The following is a 25006-nucleotide window of genomic DNA, read 5'->3' as shown; positions in this document are numbered from 1 at the left end:
GGGAAATAATGATGATTGTAACCGCCTAAGGAAGTGAGAGGTGGAGAGGGAATATAAAGTGAAAGTCATTCTGGTTTGTTGTCTCAGGAAAGATGGGTTCCAGCAATCTGGGGACAGGGGTGCACGCTCTACCGAGTTCAGGAAATCATAGCAAACTCTCCGATTTTATAGGTAAAAGGTTGATCTCTCCAGCATATTGAGGAGCAAATGCCCCTTTTTATGGGTGTGTTTCACCCACAGCTGTGCAGTTTGGCACTGTTGGTAGGTCTTGTGCCTCATTTGGAAGTTTACCAAAATTTTTTAGTTTTTCCAATCCAAGCTGGTTAGTAGGAAGGCTGCAGACGAATCTAATTTTTGTGAAATTGGAAGAAAGCTTTGTTATGATCCTCTACAATCTGTACCTAACCTCGCAGAGAATCATGACTCATTGACTGGTTGTATTGGCACATGCAATCACAGTAAGGAAAATAATAATGTAGAAAATTAACTTAGAAGAAAACTTGGTTGTGTTATGTTGATTTTTTTTTTTCAAAATGCTATATAACATTGTATCAGATTATGTTTAACTTGAAAAGAGTTTGTGTTAATTTTTACTTGGGATTTTTTTTCCTTTTTAATGTAAGATGAGAGTTTTGATATACTGTTGTCTTTGCATCTTTGAGGATCTTGTGTGATCTTTGGAGGAGCAGTCAGCTCTAAACTATTTCTTCTGAATTTACTCTCATGTTATGCAGGATGCCTCTAAAATCTGCTTGTCAGGAAAATAAATGTTTCTTTTCCTTGCAGGGAACCAGCTCTCTGACATTCCTCAGCTGATCTCTTTTCTTACCTCAGGAAGGATTGGCTCTCAAATGACAAATGAGTAACATTCTCCAGTCTCAGCTGGGAATCTGAAAAGATGCAGCGAAGGAGGAGTTCCAAGACCCCAAAGCAGCCTCTTGATGTGCACCATAAAAGCCAGACTGATCTCTCTGCCTGGCGAAAAGGAGGGAAAATTGACTCTGAAAAAAGTTTGCAGAATAATCAATCTGCTAATGATCAGAAATGTGATAGCCAGGAAGAGTCTCTAGAGCAAGCTTTGAGCTACTTTGGGAAAGGTGAGGGAATTTTTTGAGTGGCTATCTAGGATTGAGATGATGATAGCTACCTTCTTATCTAAAAAAATTATCTCTGTTTTCCCCCTTTAATGACTGAGCTATGTATTATTTCTTTAATGTCTTAGAAGTTTGTCTTACTTCTATTTAAAAAAAAAAAAGGAATAGCATAGAATGGCTTGGATTGGAAAGACCAAACCCCCCTGCCTTGGGCAGGGACACCCTCCAGTAGTTCAAGTAGCTCAGGGCCCCATCCAGCCTGGCCTTGAACACTTTCAGGGATGGGGCAGCCACAGCTTCTCTGGGAAACCTAAGCCAGGGCCTCACCACTCTCTCAGTAAACAATTTTATCCCAATATCCCATCTAAACCTCCTTCAGTTTGAAGCCCTTCCCTTTGTGCTATCACTACATCCTCTTGTAAGAAGTCTCTCTGCATATTTCTTATTATAATATTAATAATTCTAGAATATTTTTACTTCTCTTTTCCCTCTTTAACCCCTGAATGTAATGCTTCTTTAATGTCTTAGAAGTTTCTCTGCTTTGTTACTATGTCAAGATAAAGGAGTATGTGCAGGGACAGTTCAGAGAAGCTTTAAGTTAATTTCTCTTCAGAAGTTGTTTCATCCTGTGCTTGTCCTGTTTGTTTTTCCTAGTTCAAGACTGTGTTGCACCGAAGAAGGATGTCTTGCAGAAACATTTGGAAGCTGTGGAAAGCACTGCCCTGACACAAGGGCTGCCCCCTGAAGGGTTTGAGATACTGCTGAACGTGGCACTCAGTGGCAGATTTGGTACAGCATTTCTATACTGCTGGTGTATCTTCTGTGAATGTGCCTTTCCCCTCTAATCAAACCTGTTGAGATAATGTGTTTATGGTACTGTAGCATAAAATTAATTTTTCTGGCATGATTTGGTGTAGTTTCCATTTTCTTTTGTTAAGCTGTGAGAATTATTTGTCATCGTTTTGAGATCTAGGTAAATCCTTACTAAATTCTTATGCATCATTACTTTGAGCAAGGAAGTTCTAAATAATTTAGTTCAGAGGGAATTTTGACTTAAGTTGCAAAACAATAATGAAGAACCTGGTACATGAGCACTATCTTACTTGAAATTTTTTTTTCCAGCTGATACAGTGAATACTCGTTTATTCAAGAGCCTGATTCCTGCTTCAGTGATACCTGGAAGTTCTTTGGTTCCAGCTGTGTCTTGGCTCTGTGTCAGCAAATGCTCAGGCAACATCCAGGTAACTTAGTAAGTGTTTACAGTAGTTATTGCTTCTGCACAGAAACCATAAGAACAGGTTATTTTAAGGAATCAAAAATCCTGAGGTTTCATTATACAAGGTCTTATACAAGATACTGTCATTTACCAACACTGTCCATTCCAGCAATGGACCTCTCTGTCAATCACATTGTTTCTGTAAAGATTTGGTTCCTACTTGTCTTGTATGTTTGAACTCCTCAGGAATGGTGTCTCCAAGATTTCTGTGAAATGCTTCTGCTGTGTGAAGCATCCTTTGATTTCAGTGAGGTATCCCTTAGGTTATGTGCACCTTGGTTGTGGCAACATGACTTAGCTTTAGGGAAAGAGTCTTTTTTGTGTTCACATGGTCTGCTCAAAGGTTTTTATGTGGTAGATTATTTGGATGGACAAAGATTAAGACACAGAATCCAACCATTAATTAATGCTGCCAAGCCATGTCCTGAGAGCCACAGCTGCACATCTTTTAAATCCCTCCAGGGATGGTGATTCAGCCACTTCCCTGGCAGTGTGTTCCAGTGCTTGACAACACTTTTGTGATGAAATTTCACCTATTATCCAATCTCAACCTCCTTGGCAGAACTTGTTGCTTGTTTCTTCTTGACCTATCACTTTTGTACTTGGGAAAAGAGACTGACCCCTGCCTCACTTCAGCCTCCTTTCAGGGAGTTGTAAAGAGTGAGAAGGTCCCCTCTGAGCCTCCTTTTCTGCAGGCTGAGCCCATGTGTGCCCTGTTTATTGGATTCCTTCTCTCCCAATCACCACTGATACGCAAATAGGGTCCCATAGTTATAGAAACCAAAACCCAGTTGCCAACAGCAGTGATGGGGTCAGCTGTGTACCTGGTGAATCCCTTGGCAGGCTTTCTTCATCTGAATACCCCTGAACTGTTTGTCTGTAGCTCCCTGGTTATCCTTGAGAGTGGTGTGTATCCTTACTGATCATGTTTCTGGAGCTGGCTTCTGATTCCTCTGCCTTGCTTTTTGCCCATCACTTAATGTAATGTGGGGTATTTTTCTTGTCTGCAGCTGCTTTTTTTAAAGTGGCTGATCACAGTGTTTGACTTCATTGATCACAAGGACCAGCTTCGTGCCCTCTATGGTTTCTTCTTCTACTTCCTGCAAGATGAGAAGCTGGTAAGGAGAGCTGAAGAACATATGGAACTGATAAAATAAACCTTAATGTTCATTAGTAGTATACATATTAATGCTAGAATTAGTCTGGAGTAGGTGTTGGTTAGAGACCATTTTCTGATGGCTGGATTTCTTTTTTTATTTTCTCTTTGCATTATAAGATTGCTGGGTAATTTAGATCCATAAACAGGCAAGAAATGTAAGATTGCTGTGGTCTGTCTCTGCAGCATGTTTCCAAGAATTGCTATGCTGTATCACAGAGAGTGTGCCCAGTTATTCTGTATAAATTCCCAAGAGTTAACAGTGGTCTCTGGGAATGCCAGACATCTGCAGGTAAAGTCTCCTGCTCCTGGGCAGAAACTGACTTGTATACCTTGGACAAAAAGAAAAAAAAAAAGGAAAAAATTTAGAGCAGTGTTTATTTAGGGTGAGAAACTAATTGCTGTTCTACTTAATTAATTTGAAATATAGCTTAAAAGAGAACAAGCATTCAGGCAATTTCTGCCATATGGCATCTGTAAAATCCAGGAATTTTGAAGTGTTTGGATTCAGTGCATAAAAAGATAATCTTGGCAGTCATGTTAGGTATGAAATTGTTAACATCCTTTCACTTTAGGATATTTTATGGTTAAAGCAAGTTTCCAAATTCTGAGTTATATTTCTTGTAATGTTTTTAATGGTTTTAGATTAACTTCATTTAAAATCTTTCCATAGAACTGCATTAAAGTTCTTAATGTTTGAAATAGCTTTTTCAGACATGCTGGGTCCGTTGGAAAGTGCATCAGAGTTAGTTTGAAACTAATTTAAGACTCTTTACAGCCTCAACTGCAGTTAAAAGCTCTAAAAAAGTATATTGGCTCAAAGGTGCCTTTCCTTTTGAAAATGTAATTGCACTTTCACTGCTGACTCTTGTAATTTCTAGACCATGTTCCAAAAGAAATGATCCAAGTTAATTAAACAGCTTGGTTACAGTCAGGGCTGCTCACAGAAGTTCTAAATGGAGTTGCTGTGTGAGGCTGTCTCGTGTGCTGGTTTTTGTGTGTCCTGGCTGTGTGTCTGCAGCAGCAGGAGAGCTCATGGCTGCCCTTGTTTTGCAGTGCCCCTACGTCTGCCACCTGCTCTACCTGCTGACCCTGAGAGAAAATGGTGAGTCTCATCTGGGTGAGCTGAAATACTATTTTATTTCTGATTCTGTTTGCTGGTGCTGCCTTTTCTTCCAATGCAGCTGATACAATGATTAGCCAATATTGTGTTTTTAATGCAAGGAAGAACGAGTGGTAGTTCAGGCAAAACTTTGTGTAACACTTGCTGAATTGGAAACCTCTCTATTACCCTAGAAATAAGAATTATTGGTTCTGCTTGCTTTGTCATGATTTTATAATAAAGTTCTTACTTCTATAACTTTTGCTTAGATGTCTAATATGATATTTTTAAAATCCTTTATATTCTTAATTGTATTTCCAGTCAAGCCTTTTCGGATTAGGATACTGCTTGACCTCCAAGCAAAAATGGTGAGTTTATTTCAGATCTTGTAGAGTTTGGACTGTGGTTAATAATGCACTTTGTAAGACTAATGTCCTTACACAGTGGTGAGGAATGACTGGACTTGGAATTGTAGGTTTTAGTCTTTGTAGCATCAAAGTTTCTCTCTTGCATGTGCATCCCTAATTTTCATGTGTGTTTTGTGAGCACATGCAGTGATATATGCAGAGTTCAATGTGACCATGTATGGTAAAATCCCTGAAGCAAGGGGCAGCTCATGTATCTATTACAGTCTTTAATTTTCTATTCATCTTCCTTTTTCAAGTGGTACCAAAAATGTCTGAAAAACGTAAGAATGAAGAGAACTTGCTCCTTTTTTTAAAAGAAAAAGCCATTGCTATAATAACATGTTTTTTAGACAGCAGAAGACTATTTTTTATCATTTTGTTAAATTCCTTTCTATCAGTTATGACTACAGAAAGGTCTTCAGCCCTCTTGCTATTGTTATTTAATTGACCCAATTTCTGTTGTTTCTGTCAGTTTCAGTTGTTTATCTATGGTTACTTGATCGTGTGTAGCTCTGGGAATTTAGCTTTTACTGATTGCTGGGGTTCTTTGCTTCTACAATACAGCATTCAGTTTCTGTATTAAAAACATACCTCATGTGTTTTCTCTCTTGTTCTGTTATTTTACAGGGAATGCAGTCTCATCTGCAAGCTCTGCTATCACTTTACAAAGTTTTCTGCCCAGAACAGGTGACCATAACCCTTCCTCGGAAAATGAAGGTAAGAAATTAGATTTAGTCAATTCAAAACCAGGATAAACCAGGATTTACTACAGTATTTGTATGGAGCTTTCTATTTAAGCTATTGCAGATTTACCAGTGAAGATTAATTCCATTTTCTCTTTTCACTGAGTAAAATCAGGTTTAGATGAGGATTCTTTGCCTTGTGTTTTGTTTCTTCTTCATCATAATGAGATGATTTGGTAAGGAATGACATCTACCTTTATTTTATGAGGATTACTTTAATCCTTCTTTTGGTGTTCCTGCTGGGTTTGACTTGTTTCACACAATGTTAAGTTCTGAAGGAAACAAACTGTCTAATTTGTCAAGGTATTGTTCTAATTGCTGCCATTCTCAAGTACAAATGACAGTAGAAGTCAGTAAGTAGCTTTGCACTTGGAAAGTCTGTGTCATAGGAGAGAGAAAAAAGCAGGTTAAAACTGTAGGAAGCTGATTTGTCAGAGCTGCAAGGAACAGCAAAAAATTACTCTCCTTTTAGAGAGGCCTGTGTGTGTGCTCAACCCTTTGACCAAGTAGAAACATGTAGCAGAACCAAATATAGAAGAGAAAACAGCATCTGGGGAGACCTAAATTGTGCAACAAAATTTTATTTCAGTGGGATGGGCTTAAAAATTTGAGATTTTTGTTGGTTTTTTTGAACAGACATTTAATTTATATGCAGGCAAATTGAGTTTCCATAAAATTAATTTCAATCTGCTTGTGTATTTATATTGTTCTCTAAATTTTTACTTTGCATTGTGCTGCACAGTCATCTGTTGGAGAATTTACATTTTTTAGCATGCACATTTGCATTTTTTAGAAGTGCAGTAAATTACTAGCAACTAGATCCCAAATATTTCTTCAACTGTCTTTATGAACACTGCGTTGTGTACTAAAAGCTTGATTAACTAGGTCCAAGCCAATCTGAATACTTTTGTGATGGTTTTGGCACTTGATTAGAATTTAAAGACTGATTGGCATTGAAATGTCAAAAAAAAATTCTGCAGAAAAGGTGTTAGCTTTTCCAATTTTCTGTAGTAATAGCTACATTAATTTGAGTATTTGGGTACTCGTGGCATTGTTCTGTTATGTAAGTGTAACTGATGGTGAATTCAGGAAATTTTTCTATTAACTGAGCATACTTTAGTCATGTTTAATTTTAAGGTATACTTGAGATTTAATCTATGAGTTGATGATTGGTTTGAATTAAGGTTATAAGATAGAAGTGTTGGAGATCCCTTCTGAAAAGGGGGATGTTGTTTCCAAAGGAAATACAAGCCCAACTGTTGAATTGTAGACCAAAGGCAATGAAACTGAGGAATGATGAGAGTTCTGTGGTGTGAAAACCTGTCAAGTAGAGCTGAGTGTCTCTACATGACTGTGGTGATGTTTATCAGAATAGAAAGTGATATTTCTGTTGCTTTGTCTTAGCTTAACTTCTTGCATGGATGTCTGACTTTTGTTTCCAGACTTTCTTCAAGAACGCAGACGGCCCATGGAAAGCAGCAATCACTGCAGTAAGGCGGAGAAACCAGGGGACCTCTCCCCTGTCCCAGGCAGTGTTTTTAGGCCCATCTCAACCTCAGTCACGGAAAAGGGTATGTTATGGGCCTGAGGCACACCCTAGAAGGTGCCAAGTAGTGCTTTTCATTATGAATATTGGCATATAATGGGAGTCTGGCTTTATTTCAGCACTGGAAAGTGGGGAGTAACTATAGAGAGATGCAACGATGAATTATAATGGAAACCTGGATACCTTTTTTGTAAAATTGGGTCTTTCTGGGAACACTGTTCATGAGTGCAGCCAATTGCATTGGAAGCTGAGTCATTTGTATTTCCTTTCTACAGAAATGGAATGCCCAGTTGGTTATACCTGCATGCAGTGCAAGCACAAATCATTTAAAAGAGGACAGAGAGAACTGTTCTTATATGTACGGTACAAATGAGTCTTTTCCAGTGGAGCAGCTGCAGACCTTCCCTCAGCTCCTGCAGAATATCCACCGTTTAGAGGTGAGTTTCAGGAAGGTCTTGGTGAATGTTTTGGGAGATCAAAGGATGGTCCTCCATGCCCTATTTATGTGAGTAGTGTGTGGGCTACCTAATTCTAACAGCATCTAGTCCTAACTGAGGATGGTGGAGGAGTCCTGGGAATGGTCTTGTTGCTGGTAAAAAAGATTGGACATGAGGTTCTCTGGCAGTTTATTGATGTAAATACTGAATAATTCTCCATTTCTTTTTTCCTTGCAGTTTCCTTCCCAGATGGGTTCAGTGCTAACAAATCCCTTATTGCTTCACTACATGAATTGTGTGAAAGATGAATCTATTTACCTGAGGCTCTACTATTGGATGGGCCAGATGCTCCAGGAAGGTAAGACCTTCAGTATTATCTTGTAAGGTAGGGAGCTAAGGAATGTCTGAGGCTTTTCACTTTTCAGTAATGGTTCTTTGCTATTCAGATTTACAGTGATAACCATAGAGTGTTAAAACAGCTCCTGGAGAAGAGCTGAATTTGGTTTCTCATTGTGCTTGTTCTTGCTGTGCTCGTATTCAAGTAAAGTATTCTCTCCTGTTCAGAATGCACCTGGTGTGTGGTTGATAACCCATGTGAAGAAGAATTCAAGAGCTTCCTGAAAAGTGCCTACAATGCAGAATGTTTCTTGCAGGTAAGTGTGTTTTGTGGAAGCCAAGGGTTTCACGGTCTTTCCTTAAAGAGCTTCTGGCACTTACCTGTTTTCTGTAATATTTCTGAGACAGTGACTCAAGTGATAAAAATACCTTTACCTATGCCAAGTCACTATTCTGGAAATGGCCTTGTTTTCTGCAGGAAAAATAATCTAAGAATGATAATTTGAATGCCCTGGCAAGTATGGCAGGAATGAGCTGTGAGCCTCTTGCTTTCTCCAGAGTGATGTGAGCGTGGCAAGCTGCAGTCAGATGACTTTTTGGATGCTTTTCTTCTACTTTTCAGGAGGGATTTTCTGCCTGTGAAGAGTTCCTGTATAAGACCCTTCCTCTCTGGGATGGCTGCTGCTGCCGCTCAGAAGTCCTCAGGCTCGTGAGTTGGATCCCCCTCAGCAGTTTCTCTGGTGTGTGCCTCAGATCCTTTGGGTGAGCTTGGACAGTGGGGATATCTCAGGCCATAGAATTTGTACACTGATATCATACTGCTTTCTCATTTTTTTCAGACATTAAGCCATATCTCTTTGATCCCCTGGCACAGCTTTTTTTCACATCATCTATTTACTTTAAGGTAATTTAAGTCAACACAATGGCTGTTTCCTTCTAGTTGATACTGCTATTTGTACTTGTGTTAGGTGTAGCAGTCTGAGGGATGCTATAGGAAACATCTTTTTGAGAAGTCTGTGCTCAAAGAGGATAAAACATACTTATAGTTTAACTTCTTTAGGAAATAGGTGCTTTAAGATAGCTTTCTTTTTTGACTAGAATTAAGCTGGGACACTGGAGATAAAAAGAACTGATAGCACACAACACAATAATTCATTTGTTTTATTGCACTTGTTTAAACTGTTTTATTGCAGTTTTTTCAGTACTTGAAGTTCACATTCTCCAGGAAAAGCTATATAAACAACACATACATTCAGTTCTAGGGGCCATGCAACTATGTCACTGCTCCTGAGAAACTCCTGGTACCTTTCCTTGGATATGCCATCTCTCCAGGCATTCTTTGTTTGCAATTATTCTTTTGCATAAATTGTCATCAACCTGATTTCTTTTTGCCTATTGCAGTGCAGTGTTCTCGAGAGCCTGAAGGATCTGTTGCAGAACTGGTTAAATTGCAATGTGATTCAAATGGATTTGGAGGTTTCTTCAGAGTAAGTTTGTTTTTAAAGAATGTGAACCAGTTCTGTGCATTGCTCAACAGTGTATTTAGATCAATATTCTAGCCCTAACAGCCAGCCTAAAGACCAACCAGAAGGTTTATAATGCAGTTATGATTCTGCTATATTGTAAGCTACCTTGTCAGGCCTGTTCTTTGTCTTTCTTTAGAAATATTTCTGCTGACACTGGGAATTGAAGTGTCCAGAATTCAAAATCCTCATAACACTGACAGCTGGGGGTTCATAATGGTGCTGATAACAATGTCTTACTGCCTGTATTGAAGAACAAGTTTCTGTTGTTGAGTATTTGATGGGGCAAAAGCATAAATTTCAATTTTGATTTACCATTTTCCATGTTGCTGTTTGCAGAGAGGTTTCTGTAATGTTGTGCCATGTCTTTGCTGCAGGAACACCACCCTGTCTGGATTAGTGAATGTGGTGGCTGAACTGATTCACTTTGTGGGATGGATCTCTACTGTTGCACTGCGTTTGGAAAACAATTCCACCTTTTTGCTCTACTTCATTCTGGATTTCTATGGCACTGTGTGTATCCCAGTCGTTTTTCTTTCTTTTCAAGTATTCCTAAAGCTGTTTGCATTTTTAAGCTAGAGCATAAAAACATCTTCTGCATTCTAGTTTACAGAACTTTGTGATTAAGTGCCAGAATATTCCACATACTTGGTAGATCTGCAGGTGAAAGCTGCTGTTGTTGCATCCACAGGCAGAAGTAAATATGCTGCTAGAAAGTGGTTGCTCTTAATTTAGAGGTGAACTGAGGATGGAGAAGTAACAGTAGGCCATTACCTGCTTTTTTAATGCTGACTTAAAAAAAAGAACAGTGATCAGTTCAGTTTCAAACAACATGTCTTGGGGTTTTTTTGTTAAATGTTTCCTTAAAAATGTGGGTTTTTTTCTAGTTTATGCTGTAAGCAAACTAACAGCATCAAATAGCCCAAAGTATTCTCCAGCTTCCTCCTGTCCTCTCTGTAGTTGTGCTTATTGTGAGCTCCAGCCATGCTGTAACAGCAGCAACAGTTCTTACAATTCAGGTTGGGAATAGCTGAAAAAACAATGACAGTTCTGGGATCTATTTGTAACTGAATTTGTCCACTAAAAATGCACAAAACTGATGGGTAACCACACTTGTGTAAGACACCCTGGCCTTCCCTTCTGGATGGATCTGGCTGGAATTCAGTGCCATGCTCTCTGTTGCTCTTTACCCCCTTGGCAGTTGGTAATAATCATTGCTTTGGCAGTAATAATCAGTCTGGATGTGTTTCATTCCTGCAGGTGTGTGACATGTACCTGAAGTACAACCTGCCTTTGCTGATAATGCCTCCTGCTGGGGTTTTCTACCCAGCACTTCTCAGCATGGATTCTGTCAACTTGAATCAGCTCTGCTACATTATGTACAGGTACTACAAGAGGTGTGGGCTGCAGGGACTCCTTGTCTTCTTTCAGTCTTTTGGAAATGAAATGACTTTGTTGTAAAAACCTGGGATCTACTTCTTGCTGTGCAAGGTAAAGGTAAAAATTCCACTTGTGTCCAACTTTCATGATAAAGGATTTTACAGCTGTAGTTCCTTTTTTTTTTTCCAAGTCTGTTATCCAAGATAGCAGGACTCTGACCTCTTTCCTGATATTATTTCCATATCTTTGATATGTGAAGGAAGAAGTTCCCCTATTGTTTTGAGGGAACTAAAGTCAGCCAGCTGGGATTAATGGTAGTAACTATACAACTTCTCACTCCTGTTCTTTGGCTACTACACTTTAGTTTTTCCTTACAAATTCTGCCATGTGCTGAGTAGGAAGCACTTCTTCCACCTCCAAACTTCAGGAATTTGGGACTGCCTCGTGCTGCTGGCAAGGCCAAAGACAGCACTGTTTGTTGCTCTGCAGGATCCACCACCAAGACTGCACTTCTTGGCCTTTTTAGTTCCAGTGGCTGCATCTGAGGAGAAGAGTGGCCAATAGCTGACAGCTGGTGCAGGGCTCTCCATGTGGCTTTTTCTCTAAGGAATCTGCAGGGTAATTAACATGACAGGAAGGTCTCTAGGAAATAAGAAAAGCTAGTGCTTATTATATAGAGCAACTGTCAAGTTGCATTACTTCCAAGTGGCTTCTGTTTCTTTGCTTAGTGAATGAAAGTCTCCCTTCTTAAAAACACACTGCATTTCTCTGCTGATTTAAAGGCTGAATGTCCATTCTTGTGTGTTGCATTTATGAAGGTGACTGTCCCAGGCAAACTGGTCATGTGTGAATCATTTAAGAGACTAATATTATTAGATGTGTCCCCACTCTTCCAAGTGATAAAGTCCCTTTGAATCCTTTTTCACGTCTCTCTCTTTCACCAATAAAGTTTGATGATCTCATGGTGGAAATAAGTTCTCTTGATACTTTCCTCCAGCTTTTTCAACACAGGCATGTAGTAAAAACCTATAGGCCCCTAACTTTCCTCTTTATTTTGGCTTTTTTTTTTTTAGGTATCGAACCAACTTAGTGGCTGCAAAAGAAAATGAGCTGAGTAAAAAGGTATTGTGGACCCATCTGTCATGTGGTAGAACAGACTTTAGCAAGGATCTGGGTTGAGTGGAGGGGAGGTGTACTAATGGCCATCTTTTAAGGACTGGAGGGAGCACACAGCTGCTTTGAGGATGTTATTTATTGATTTTTTTTTTCTCCCCTTAGAAAATACTGCAGTTCAAGTTCAGTAACCAGACATACCAAGAGTACAACCAGTACATAATATCTATGGTGGGCTGTCTGTGGACATCCAGTGCATTCCAGAAGGATATTCATCCTCAAGGTCTTTGTATGGATGATAAACTGCTGAGTAAAACTGCAGTGAAGGAAGTGAAAAACAGCTTTAACATTGTCTATCATCCAGCCATGATGGGCTACTCTGTTCAATTCCTGCAGCAGGTAATGGTGTAGGCCAAGATTTGGAACCTTTATGGCACCAGATGTTTTGTCTTGACTGTTTCTGTAGAGAAGTGTCTCTGTGTCCTGGCTGACTGGTAGAATCAACTGAGGTTTCAAAAGCTGCTGTGGCATTCTGTGTTTGTTAGATTACTGGCACAATTTGAAGAGTCTTTCTTTGTGTGGCAGGAGAGCAGTTGAATGTATGAATCTATCAGTTTTGTGTGTGAATTTGTACTCATGATAATTTTGAGATAGAACTAAGATAGCTAATAATGAAATAAATGACACTTCAGTAAAAGCTTACCAAAGGTGCATTCTGCCTCACAAAATAGGTAGGCAGTGTGATCTAAATATTTAAACTCTAGAAAGTCAAGAAATGCATGGTTAAATTATATACAGCTGTTCATGCTAGAATTTGTTAGCAGTGCTTTCTTGCTCTTGTAGTAGCTTTTTTGGCTTACTAAAACAGAAATACAAGCAGCTGCTTCAATTACAGAGGTAAGATAACATGGAGCTGTCTTGCATTGTCTGGTGAGTTCTGCCAGGAGTTCCCTTGAACTGTGGGTGCCCTCATGTGTTCAGTGCAGCTGCTGAAGAGTGGAAAGAGCAGTTTGCCAGAGCTGTTATTGTCCCAAGATGTGTGTGCTGCTCCAAGAAACCAGGTTTTGTAGGCTGTACAAAGATGCCAGTTTGTTGTGAGAAATGCTGGCAGGCTCGAGGCAAGCAGCAAGGGGCACCTGAGAAGTTGAAGCAAAGAATTCTGGTTAGGAACACTTGACAAATTGGCCTTTGTTATGTGCTCAGTGTCCTGAATCAAGCTAGTTTGTGTCTTACTGCTGATTAAACTCAGCTTTTGTCTTTGCTCAAGAAAGCTGTTTTGGTTTTGTTAGGCCAAGGAAAGAAGTTGTACATATATCTTTTGTCCACATAATTTTTGTTCTGAGGCTTCCTAGAATCATGGAATATCCTGCAGTGGAAGGGACCCACAGAAATCATAAAGTCCAACTCCTGCCTCTGCAGAGGACAGCCTAAGAATCCCACCCTGTGCCTGGGAGTGTTTTCCAGACACTTCTTGCATTGTCTGGCTTTGTGTTGGCACCACTTCCCTGGGGAGCCTGTTCCAGTGCCCAATCACCCTTGGTGGGGAGAACCTTTTCCTGATATCCAGCCTAAAATTTCCCTAACACAGGTTCCTAATTCTTTGTAAGTTTTGCACATGTAAAAAACCCCAAACTACAAACCAACACCCATAACATAAAACCAAAAAACACCCAACCTCAAAATCCCTTAAAAAAACTCCAAAACCTTCTGGTGGGGAATTCTTGCATTCTCTTCCTGCTGGAGAACTAGGAGAAATTTTGCTTAGCAGCTGTGACAAATGTGTTTTGAGGCAGCAGGGACACGTTTTCCTGAGCAATGCTGAGCACCAGAGGGCACTGCTCTGCAGCACAGGGGGAGCACAAGCGCTGATCTCAGTGTCACTTCTCTCTTCTTGTTCTTTCTCATGCTTGTGAATTTCTGATGTTTAGAAAGGGACACTTTTACACTGGAGAGAGACAATGGTAAAGATACCTGTGAATATTCCCTGTTGCTGTCCTGTAATGCTGCAGCACAGGGCAAGAGGGTCCAGATGCTACCTTGCCACTTATGCACAGGTATGATGCTGGAAGCCCCCTCTTAAGCAGGATTAAAAATCTCTGAATTTCTTTGCATACCTGCACTTCCTGATATAGGAGAGGATTTAGCAGAGACCTATCAACCATGGACATACTCTTTATCTGACTTGATATTGTTTTATTCCCTTTCCTTAAGATTTGTCCTGATGATACCACCTTCAACTTCAAATCAATTAAGGTAAGATTTCTTGTTTTAGTAAATAAAGCAGGCAAATTTCATCAGCTGTGTTGAAGAGGATGGGGTTATAATATTCACCAAACTCACAAATGCTCTAGAAAAACTTTGGAAGGGGAAAAATTCCAGCTGTAGGCTGTGATTCAGTCTCTTAAGAGGGCCAAACCAAGAGGACATCAACACCTGAGAAGTATATGTGGCTAGTGATTTGAGATTTCCTGTATTTCCTTCATGAGTCAGTGCAGTGTCAGGACAGGGCTGTTTATTGCTCTCTGCAGGCTCCAGAAAAAGTTACATTCTTGATGTATCTGAAATTCATTGATAATACAAATTCTGCTTCATATTTTATTTCTGAGACAGATGAGTAGCTCTGTTACAGCTTTGAACAGGAATCCTCCACTGAGCAAATACAGTGGCTGTTGGTTTCCTTTCCTATGCCACAGTGTACTTCAAACCTGATCTGGAGGAATCACCACGAGTGATGGAAGGAAGGCTTTAGTAGCCATGTTCATTTACTCCCTGACATATTCCCTAGTGGTCCAAAAGACTTTTCTTTTTCTAGAAGTGGGATTTATAAAAACTTGTAGTATTAAAGAAAGATCATGATTCAATCTAAGAATGTGTACTGTGGGCATTTAGGGACAGCAGGTGACCCTGTACCCCTGTGGGTATTTACAGATGTCACCCAACGTGGGGATGTTGTCCCACAGGAAGGCAGAGTTTGCAGACCTTTCCCAATTGGGTTAAGAAAGGTAAAGCTTTGTTCTGCACATCTGACTCTTCTTTCTGGTTTACAGGGGAAGAAATGGGACTGGTATCTGGAATATCTCTACACCCAAGGTTTGAAGGGGCTGAAGGTCTTTATTGAGAGCAGCATCAGTCGGGTTTCCCAGGCTGCTTGCAAAAATGTAGGGAATGTGTGAGTGTGACCCTGGGGCTCACTGGAGTTCTTCTGTCATCTGGAGCAGACTTGCAGACTCTCAAGGACTGTGTCACTAATTCTTCCCTTCTCTGAGGAGAGAAACAGAGTATTGACTCTCACTTGCACTTTTGTACTGACATCTCTTCTATGAAAGTGAAGACGCAGATGTTGAGGCTGGCTTGGTTCCCCCCTCTTGCCCCTGCTAAACTTCCCTGATTTGAAGCTATGTGGCATCCACCTTTTTCACCCTGGTGTGTCTCTGTTGGAGTATCTGTTCTGATTGAGAAACAAACATTTTCCATCTCAAAACTGCAGTGAGGAGTGGTGCTTCATTTATAAGTAATGTTGACCCCTGACCCGCTTTGCCTTCCTCAGCAGCAGGTAATGAGAAACAACTTCATCAGCCTTCAGGGTGCTGTGTATGTCTTGGATTGGAGCAATGTGAGTTTCCCAATCCCCTGGTGTACTCTGTATGACTTAACAGACTGACCAAACTGACCTTCCCGAAATGAATTTTCATTCTGAGGCTTATGGAACAGTTTTTATGCTAACTGTGGTTATAATGATGTTCTAGTACAGCTGGAAGGTTTGGTGTTCAGTTGATGATTTATTGGTGTGAGCACTTACACAGTGTTGCCACCAGCTCACCATTTTCTATATTGATAAGTGCAAATGTAACTTTCCTTTCTGGGTTTTTAGCTTGGTAGGTGTTGTATATTATTCTAGTACATATGTATAATATATATTCTGTAAAATATTTATAATGTGTCATTTTGAAAAAACTTTTACAAAATGTGTCTTCTCCTGACATTTCATTTTAAGTCTGAGTAGAAGCTGAGAGAAGCTGAACTGAGGTTTCCAAAATCTGAATGAACTTTATTTTTCTGCTGTGAAACAAGGTTGTAACCACTTGAGAGTTGGGTTAGATTATAGTGAATTTTACATTGTGAATCTGTGCTTTGATTCAGTAAAGAAATCAGTCTTGAGAGCGACTCTGGAGCCACTCAAGATGTTTGCTTTCTTCATCCCCTCAAAATCTGACTGGTTGAGTACCAGAGTTCTCAGCTCAAGTACATCTGGTTAATGTCTAAAGTATTGCCCTTCTCTTTCATCTGTCTTATCCCAAGTAGTGTAAGTGCTGCTTGCTAATTTTTGTCAAGAGAAACAGATCTTCAAAACCCCGATTATATTTTTCAACAGGAGAAACTCCACCTATTAATTCCTTCAAGTGGGTATGTTTCAAGATGTGGCCCTAACATATAATGAGCATTATAATTTTTCTGTGAAGCTACCTTCAAAAAGGTGTTGGAAATGTTATTTCCACTTATGCTGGAAAAGCTGTGTACATCTCAAAGAAGCAATAGCCAGGAAGACAAAGCTTCCTCTTGGCTGAGTGCTGTTTGGAGTTTGTGGAAGGTGCATTCCTGTCAGACTGGAGGTGCTGCCAGAACCTTCATTTCACTTATGAAAGATGCCAGGGTTCTTAAGAGTGTGTGTGATGTGTGTAAATGTATTTAAAGGGGCTTATAGCAGAATCCTTGAGGATATACTGAATATTTTACAGTTACTGGTCTTAAGATCAGTTTTCTCTTGGGGTTGGTGTTTGGTTGAGAAAACACAGAATCATGTTATGGAAGACTTGCAGCATCACAGGTCTTTGTTATACCCTGGGTTGTGAAAGTATTTAAGCACACTGTGCACAATTTTGACATTCAAGTACATGGGCTGGACACTTAGAAGTGCAGAACTACAGCAACAGGACAAATAACTTGATTTTAATGTCAGATGGTTTTTTATGGGTTTGTTTGTTTGATTGATTTGTTGGATGGACAAGATGCCTGTTTAAAATCCATCCCATGCAGCAAAAATGTGCCTGGTATTATTGGGCACCAGAGATGACCTTTAGCCTCTTTATACTGTGATAACTCATGTCTTTTTTGACATTTGGACACTTTTCTTCTCTTTTTTCCTTCTAACTATCTGAGTGGCATTGCACTTGAGTGTAAGAATGGCCCTTTTAGGGAGGAATGTCCTACTGTACCTTTTTTATTTGCTTATCTTTTTTCCTCTGCTTGCTCTTTGCATTTGAATCATCACAGCAAATTTTGCAGACCATTTTCTGTTAAAAGCATGTGCTCAAAGACTTGGCTGCCAACAGCTGCTCTGAGGACTAAAATGGACATAGTCAAGACCCATCCATTTTCTGGTAAGTGACAAATGAGTGATTACCTCTCATGCCTGTTTCTGCCCATTGTAAGGTAGGTGGACACTATGAAATTGTAGCAGAAACAACTGTGTTGGGGTGTTATTATCACAAGGCTTCTGCAGGCTTCTGATTTGGGGGTTTTGTAATATCATAAACAGGCCATGGCAGTGGCCATTTCAGTTTAACTGCATCCTGTAGCATTGCTAGTAGCTTTTTATCTGATTTCAAAAAGTGAGGCCTCTCCCTTTTGAAAAATCTGAGTGGGTGTTAAATAGGATTTCAAAGTAGAGGGCCAGAACCCTGTCTGGGGTAAGCAGCCACAGCTCCACTAATTTCTAATGGATCTGTGTTGAGTTGCTCCAGCTGAACATCTGGTCACACAACCAAAGCCATTAACCCCTCCCTGTCAGACACAGTGAGCATTATGCATCTGAAAATCCAAATGCCTTGGGCTAGAGTTAATCTGAATTCTTCTTCTGAAGCCATGCTTGCTTTGTGTTTCTGTTCATCATTTTTATTTTGTGGTGGGAGACTCATTTGTGCACCTTTATGCATCAGAGTCTACTGCCCTTTCAGAGAGAGCTTGCTCTGAAAGAGTTAATAATTTCAACCTGTTTTCAGCTGGAATGAAGAAACTGGTTCCTCTGTATCCCTGCTTTCTATTCTTTTGTTGGCCTACTTCCCTCTGCTTGCATTTTGCATTCCTAATGCCATGAATAAATCAGGACCCAAGGATTTAGAAGGTGGTACAGCTGTAACCACTCAGAAAATGGAATCTGTGAGGCTTGTACTGCAGCTCTAACAACTGCCAATATGGGTGCTCCTGAACTCTTCTAGTAACATTTAACTGCCACCAAAATAAAATTCACTTTGCCTTTTTTGATACAATCTTTGTGATTTTTGTGCCTCTACCCAGTGTCTCCTGCCTTGGTTACCTTTGTCTTTTGGGCAAAGCTCAGTTGAAAGGCCTCTGGGGCAGGGTAATCACCTCCTGGCTGCTGTGACAAAATGGCTTATCACAAATCTGTGCACAGTGGAGACAGGAGCAGGGAAACTGTGGGATCTGCCCTGGCAAAAGGTTCATTTTCTCCACAGAATCACAGCACAGTGAAACTCCTGCTTGGCTGTTGTCCTAGATCTTCTGATAACTTGTCATTAATAATACACACTGGGCTGATTTGTAGCTCCATGGCTCCTGAGAGAGTGTGTGACGGAGCTCTTTATGTGCTCTTTAGTCAGAGGATGCATCTAGTCTGGATGAAAAACAACAGAGATTGGTAAAAAGCTTGCTCTGGGTGATGAATATCTTGAAAGAACAAAGTCTTTGAGTATTTTCTTCCAGGAAAGATGACTTATGTTGCACCAGTGGGTTTCCCTCATTACAGCTCTGCTTTTCAAAATGGAAGCAACAGTTATGTTCTGAAGAAGGCTGGATACCACCAAACCTTGCTTTTGACCAAGGATGCCTTTTATGTCCTTAGCATTTGGCGATGTGGTTTTGGGCACAAGATTCCTGAGAGAACTCTATGTAGCTGTTAGACCTATCCAAGTAATTATAGTTGGCAAGGGAGGTGTTGAAGCACACAAATAACATCCTGCAAGGTGTGTGTGTACCTTGTGAGGATGCCTCTCTGCCTCTCAGCTTCCTGTCTCGTAGGAGTAAAAAGTCTGCATAACAGAGGGTAAGATTTTTTTTATTAAAGGCTTTAATCTCCAGGCTTGCTCTTGCACAAATGTAGAAACCAAAACAGTTGATCTTTAAAAAAAAAAAAAAAGCTGCAGGTACCTACACAGGCTCTAAATACCATTTTAACCTTGACAGTGTTCAGAAATCTGTAGGCTGAGGCGTGATCCCATTCTGCAGTTGAATGAGTGAACATGCATCAGGCAGGCTGTGGTACCTGCCAGAAACGTGACACAGGATGGGCTGTTCCAGCACAGCCTCACTCGTGGGATATTTAAGTCACTGTAATGTGGCAGAGCTTCAGGCACTGGGTTTAGGCTGCAAATTGCAACAGAGACTTTGAAAAATTTTACTCTCTGCCCAAATCCTTTGGGCTCTTCCTTTCAAGAAGGCAGGGATAAGCTTCTGCTGTGAACATATATTTTTATGTGCAGCTGTATCCCTGTGCAGCCTGGCTTGCTCTGCTCCAGTGTCTGCTGCCAGTGTGATCTCTGCAGGAAGAGGCTGCTCTCTGCAGGTTTCCTGCCAGCCCTCTCTCTCTGAGTCCCTGGGCCTGTACCATCCCCATCATGGTTTGTTGTGCACGGATCACTAAGCAGTTTGCTTTCTCTCAGGGCACCTCTGTTCTGTGTCCAAGTGAATCTTCAGCAGCTCCTGTGTGATTGCTTTCCTGCTCCTTGGAGTGCACGGCCCAGTAAAGCAGGAGGGGGATGGAAAGCACAATGTAAACGTGTTGACAGCTTTTGAAGAACAAAACAGCCCCTGAAACCTGCCTTGTCTGCCTTCCCCTCCTCTCCTGCATGCTTTTGCTTTTTCTACCATTTTCTCCTTTCTCTTTTCTTTCTATATCTCTTCCCCCAAATTCTTTTACAATCTTTTGATACCGACTCCTCTTTCTTTTGGCACTTGCTGCTCTGAAAAGATTTCCTTCCTCCCTTATAGTCTCTATTTCTCATTTGGGGGGATTGTTTCAAGGCCTGTGTGGGAACAAATCAAAAGGGGGATTAATTCTGTTTCTGAGTGCATGGCTTGCATCAGTTCTCTGCCCATTCTTCTCTCTCACCCCAGGTACCATGTGTTTAGAAAGTACCCTGCTGTTTTTCTAAATGCTTTCAGCAGGGTAGAATCTGCTCTGGGAAGGTCTTTGTGCTTATTGATGCTAACAAAAGAGGTACAGTTATTTATTTTATATCAGTTATTTAAACACAACAAGAAAAAAAAGCCCCCCAGGATGTTACAATATCCAGTCAACTAAATTATTTTCTTGGGGCCCTAATTCTAGTTTTATTCCTTCTTGTTGAAGGGAGGCTCTTTGTGCTCTGCTCCCAGCCTGCTGGCCTGTCTAATGTACTGGAATTGATGGGCAGGTCTGTCCCTTTGTGCAAGACCTGTTCCTCTGGCTTCCCCTTCCCAGGTAGGACCAGCACAACCACTGAGATCAATGATCCTGAATCAAAACAGAGCTGCAGCTGTTTGGCTGTGGGCAGCTGTGAGAGAACACAGCGCTGTCTGATGCTTTAATTAGGAGGACGCTCAGGTGAGGGAGCCCTGTGTCTCAGGAAAACAGGGATTTGTAGGCTCTTGGGGAGAAATTGGATTTTTTCAAGCCATAAGGGACCTTGTCCAGGCTCACAAGCCTCTCACAAACTCTTCTTCAGCAGATGGATCCGCAAGGACTGTGGGTGTGTGGCTCTAGGGAAAGTGCTCTTCTTGTGTCTGCCTGTATTCTCCTTTTAACAAGGATAAGTCTACATCCTGTTCCTGGCCAAAGCATCTTTCTCTAAAACACTTTAATTGGGATAAATGGATAAATTTGAGCTTTACTCTGAAAGGGAAAGAATGTACCAAAGTTTCCAAAGGATGGTAGCAATACTTTCTCTACTGTACCAGAGAGATGAACTTTCTCTTTCAGGAGATGTGATGTTTCAAAGGAGCACATTTTGAGAACCAATTCCCTGTGACAAGGACTATTTTAGAAAATAAAGTTAATTGGTGGGAACTTATGGGAAGAAAAATGTAAAAGTAATAGCCTTTAATTATATTGGACCCTGAAGTTTTATGTTGAAAATGCGAATGCCAGAATTTTAGGTAATGTTTTTTGTTTGGTTGGTAATGCAAGAATAATTATAGTTATGGATATTCCAGCTTACAAGTGATTAATAATAATGGCTTTGCATATGGAGAATGTGGTACAGAATTTAGGCTGAAAGCAAACACAGTCCTTATTTCTAGCTTTTAAAACTTTCAAACTAAAAATACTGTCTGTGTGTCTCTCTATATGTCAATTTTATGTTCAAGCCTTATAAAACCTGTCCCAATTTTTACCTATTGTGTGATTGCACACTGTATTTAGCACTGTGCATATTGAGATGTCCCTGTTGGGAGGGTGGATGTTGTTAGTTTTCCTAACAAGGTACATATTTGCTGTTTCATAAAACAGAAAATGTCATTAGGGGAATACATAAAATAAGTACCACTGTATCTTCTGGAAGCTCAGCTCTTGGAGCTCCTTGGGAGAATTTTTGGCTTAAGTTCTCTTCAGAACTCAAAGTACACCAAATTTAGCCTCTCATCTCAGAAACCTTCCCATACACTTAAAAAAGTTGTAGTGCTTATGTGAAAACTGTGATTATGACACATCCGAGCTGGTCTCCCTCATTCCCCTTGAGTTCTGAATTCCTCCTCTCCTTGCCCTAATTTTATCCTTAAAACAGAAAGTATTGGAGGACTTGGGAAGATGTTCCCAGCCCTGGAAGCAACTCTCCCAGCAGAGATTCTGGTTTGCCTCATAATTTAAACTAAACTGACACAAGAGATTTTTTTTCTCTACTGCATTTAAACAATCAATAATTTAGGATGCTTGTACAGGAAAGCACCTTGTTTTTGTGGTTCCTGCTGTCTGTTCATATCTCTGTGCTGATGTCTGTCTTGTGTGCATGTGTAAATTGGCTTGATATGTTTATCCATGTTGTCATGTCCCTTACAGCTGCTGCTGGTGACAGACACATGCTGCCATTGCATTTGGCCATGTCTCTCTGGAGTTGCCTGGACAGCCCTTCCAGACTCTGCTGTTATTCCCCCCCCCCTCCCCTCTCCTTATTTAACCCAAGATTTCTTATTTGTCTGTGTGCACAAAAATAGCCCAGCAGAGTCTCTGCTCATTTTTGTCTTCTGATCCATATCTGGTTTTTTCAGTCTAAATTCAGCTTTCCAGGAGGGATTTTATTGCATCAATACAGCTGTTGTGGAAGCAGGAGCTATTGCAGAAGCTTTTAAGAGCAGAAGGTGTGGATAAGTATTCTTGGGTTGGTACTCCAAGTATTCAGTGTTGCTCCTTTTGGAACCAATGATAAGGAGGTTGCTATTTAAAAATCTCTTTTCAGTGTGGTTACAGGAGTTCTCTGTGCCTCACTGTGCTCTGCTCCTGACTCTTGGTGCACCCATCTGGGATGAAGGGAGAACTTCCTTAGGGTCAACCACCCACCTGCTGCAGGTTCCAGCTGGTACCATCCCAAGGAGCTCACTGGTTTCTTGAGGACTCTCTCAAACATTTTTTACACAAGATCAACTATATTTTGAGTTTTAAACCTTCTCCATGTTTAAATTGGTGACCTAGAAAAGCTTTTGCTCAGTTTGCATTCCCATGGTGTGGGATGAAAGCTTTGCTCTGTAAGGTGCCCAAACTGGCTGAAAGGTGGTGGTGAGCTCCCCACCCAGCTGGCCACTGTCCCTCTGTGCAGCACCACTGTCCTTAACCCCACAGGAAGCCCTGTGATGCTGCAGAGAGTTTGCCAGTTGTTATTTCCATTGCTGGCTTGACCAGGAATGATTTTTTTTCCAGGAATTTAGTGGAGTTGTGAAGCTGTTGCAGCGTTGATCCTGAGTGAACCTGCATTTTGGAATACACCTGAGACAGGGAATAAATGTATAGAAATGGAAAATGTTTATAAACAGCACTGATATTTCTGGATAACATAACTCTGTGAGCAGAAAAATAACATATTTAGTCTGTCAGCTCTGGGGGAAAATGGGCTAAGACTCATTAAAGACTGTTCTGACAAAGACCAGGAAGATTGTATTTTCTGACTTTTCATTTTCCCAGGGAGAGGCTGAGACAGTCTAGTGCTTAAAACAGAGAGCTGGGATTACATTTGAATCCTCTTTCTCACCAAGTAATTTAATTCTGTTTCTTTTTGTGTTATATGAAAATAACATCACTTGGTGGCTTGAGCAGTTTGAAATCCTTGGGAGGAATGATCTGAAGAACTGTAAACTGTTATCTATGGACCAAAATCCCAACTCTGTGTCTGTTTGTGTCCTCATCCAAGCTAGCAGCTCAAATCCTCCTGTTTCTTGTGAGCTGAGACGAGATACCCTGACATTTAAAGGATCTCCCCAGCCTGGAGAATTGCCTCCTTCCTTTAATTATTTTTCTTTTCTAAGAAGAACAAGAAACACATTCGAAATTAAGTGATAATCCTATTTTCGCTCCTTAACTTTAATTAAAAAAAAAAAAAATTAAAAAAAAAATCTTGTGTCAGCTACCCAAATTGTGCTTAAGGAAGGAGGCGAATGTGTCTGGCATTTTCCAGCACACGCGTGGCCATATCTAACCTAAAATGAGAGCCGGTGGGAGATGTCGGCGAGCAGAGGGAAGCGTGCCTGAGCCCAGCAGCCCGTGTCAGGTCCCCAGAGGTCAGACCGCGACGCTTTCAGTGTGTTCGTACATCTCCCCTCCTCCCTTTTCTTTCCCCCTTTCCATGTGTATTTTGTCTCCTCCTCCCGTGCGTGCCCGTCTGTGCATCCCCGCTCTGCCCCCTCCCCTCCCCGGCATCGATCTCCGGCCGGGCTCTCCGGAGGGCCGGCGCTCGGGGGGCTCGTCCTCGCTCCCCGCCGCCTTCTGCCGAGCCGGGGGGATCCCTCCGGAGCCGGGCGAGCCGCTGGTGGCGGGGATGTGATCGCATAGCAACACAGCAGCCGGGGCGGTGGAGGAGGAGAGGCAGCGGTGCCGAGGCTCAGCATGCAGCCCTGCCACCGGGGCTCCTGTGCTGATTCACAGCCAGCCCCGCTGCCCGCTGCCCCCGCCGCTCGCACCCGGCGCGCTCGCAAGGTAGGCCACGGCCACGCTCGGGTCCCGCTCGCATCCTGCGCTGGGAAACGGGAGAATTCGGACGGGTGGTTTCGGCTGGGCAATGCGCTCTTTGGGGGTGTGCGTGTCCCTTGGCAGCAGCGCTGCCCATGCATGTGCGGGTGAGGAAACTTGCGGAGAAGAACAGAAGGGTGTCGGGGTGAGAGCAGGAGAGGTGGCCAAGACCATTTCCACGAGGGAGAGGCCGGGGAGCGGTTGGGGATGCGGATTCCCGAGGCGAGCAGCGGTCTCCAGCAGCCCGGTGTGCCCGGCTGCGATGCTTTGAACGTTCAAGGTTTATTTACCCTGGCAGTGTTTACCCGGGCTGAAGGGCTGCTCCGGGCAGGGTGCGTGGTGGCCTTCTAGCATCTTCCTGGCAGCATCAGGGCACCCAAATATTCCTCACGTAGTAAGCAAGGATCAGCCCACAGTCCCAGCTCTGCCCTCTCCATTCAGTACCTTACACGGTCCAGCCTTGCTCCTTTATGTGTCCGCCCTCCCCTCCCCCAGCTTCTCCCCAGCTCCTTTCACTCATCCTTCCTCCTCCTCCTCCTCCCCTCTCAAGGGCTGGTATTGCCACCGCTGACCTTCCCCTGGATGCAGGCAGCCCTGGCCGGCTGCAGGATTGCCTGCAGGAAGCACAGGACCTTTCCTGCTCCCCAGGGCTCAGCACTCTGCCTCCGTCTCCCTGCCAGACAGGATA

The 25006-nt window shown here is 41.7% G+C and overlaps 1 protein-coding gene across 1 annotated transcript; it reads left to right on the top strand.

Annotated features, from left to right (window-relative positions):
* Positions 1-898: 898 nt before the first annotated feature.
* Positions 899-24133, top strand: CENPI (centromere protein I; the record flags this gene model as incomplete). Its single annotated transcript, XM_084212955.1, has 24 exons — positions 899-1097; positions 1749-1883; positions 2217-2335; positions 3381-3488; positions 4583-4631; positions 4950-4996; positions 5663-5752; positions 7221-7349; positions 7600-7761; positions 7999-8119; positions 8326-8414; positions 8720-8837; positions 8937-9001; positions 9499-9584; positions 9998-10133; positions 10881-11005; positions 12074-12122; positions 12279-12512; positions 14325-14366; positions 15161-15271; positions 15661-15726; positions 20295-20346; positions 20590-20664; positions 23892-24133. The coding sequence occupies 24 exons, from the start codon at positions 899-901 to the stop codon at positions 24131-24133; spliced, it is 2649 nt and encodes an 882-aa protein (XP_084069081.1).
* Between the last annotated feature and the right edge of the window lie 873 nt (positions 24134-25006).

The sequence above is a fragment of the Fringilla coelebs genome (assembly GCF_963513975.1).
Source record: "Fringilla coelebs genome assembly, chromosome: 11".
Taxonomy (NCBI): Eukaryota; Metazoa; Chordata; class Aves; order Passeriformes; family Fringillidae; genus Fringilla; species Fringilla coelebs.
Note: the sequence above shows the minus strand (reverse complement) of the source record. Positions and strands in the feature narration are given on the sequence as shown.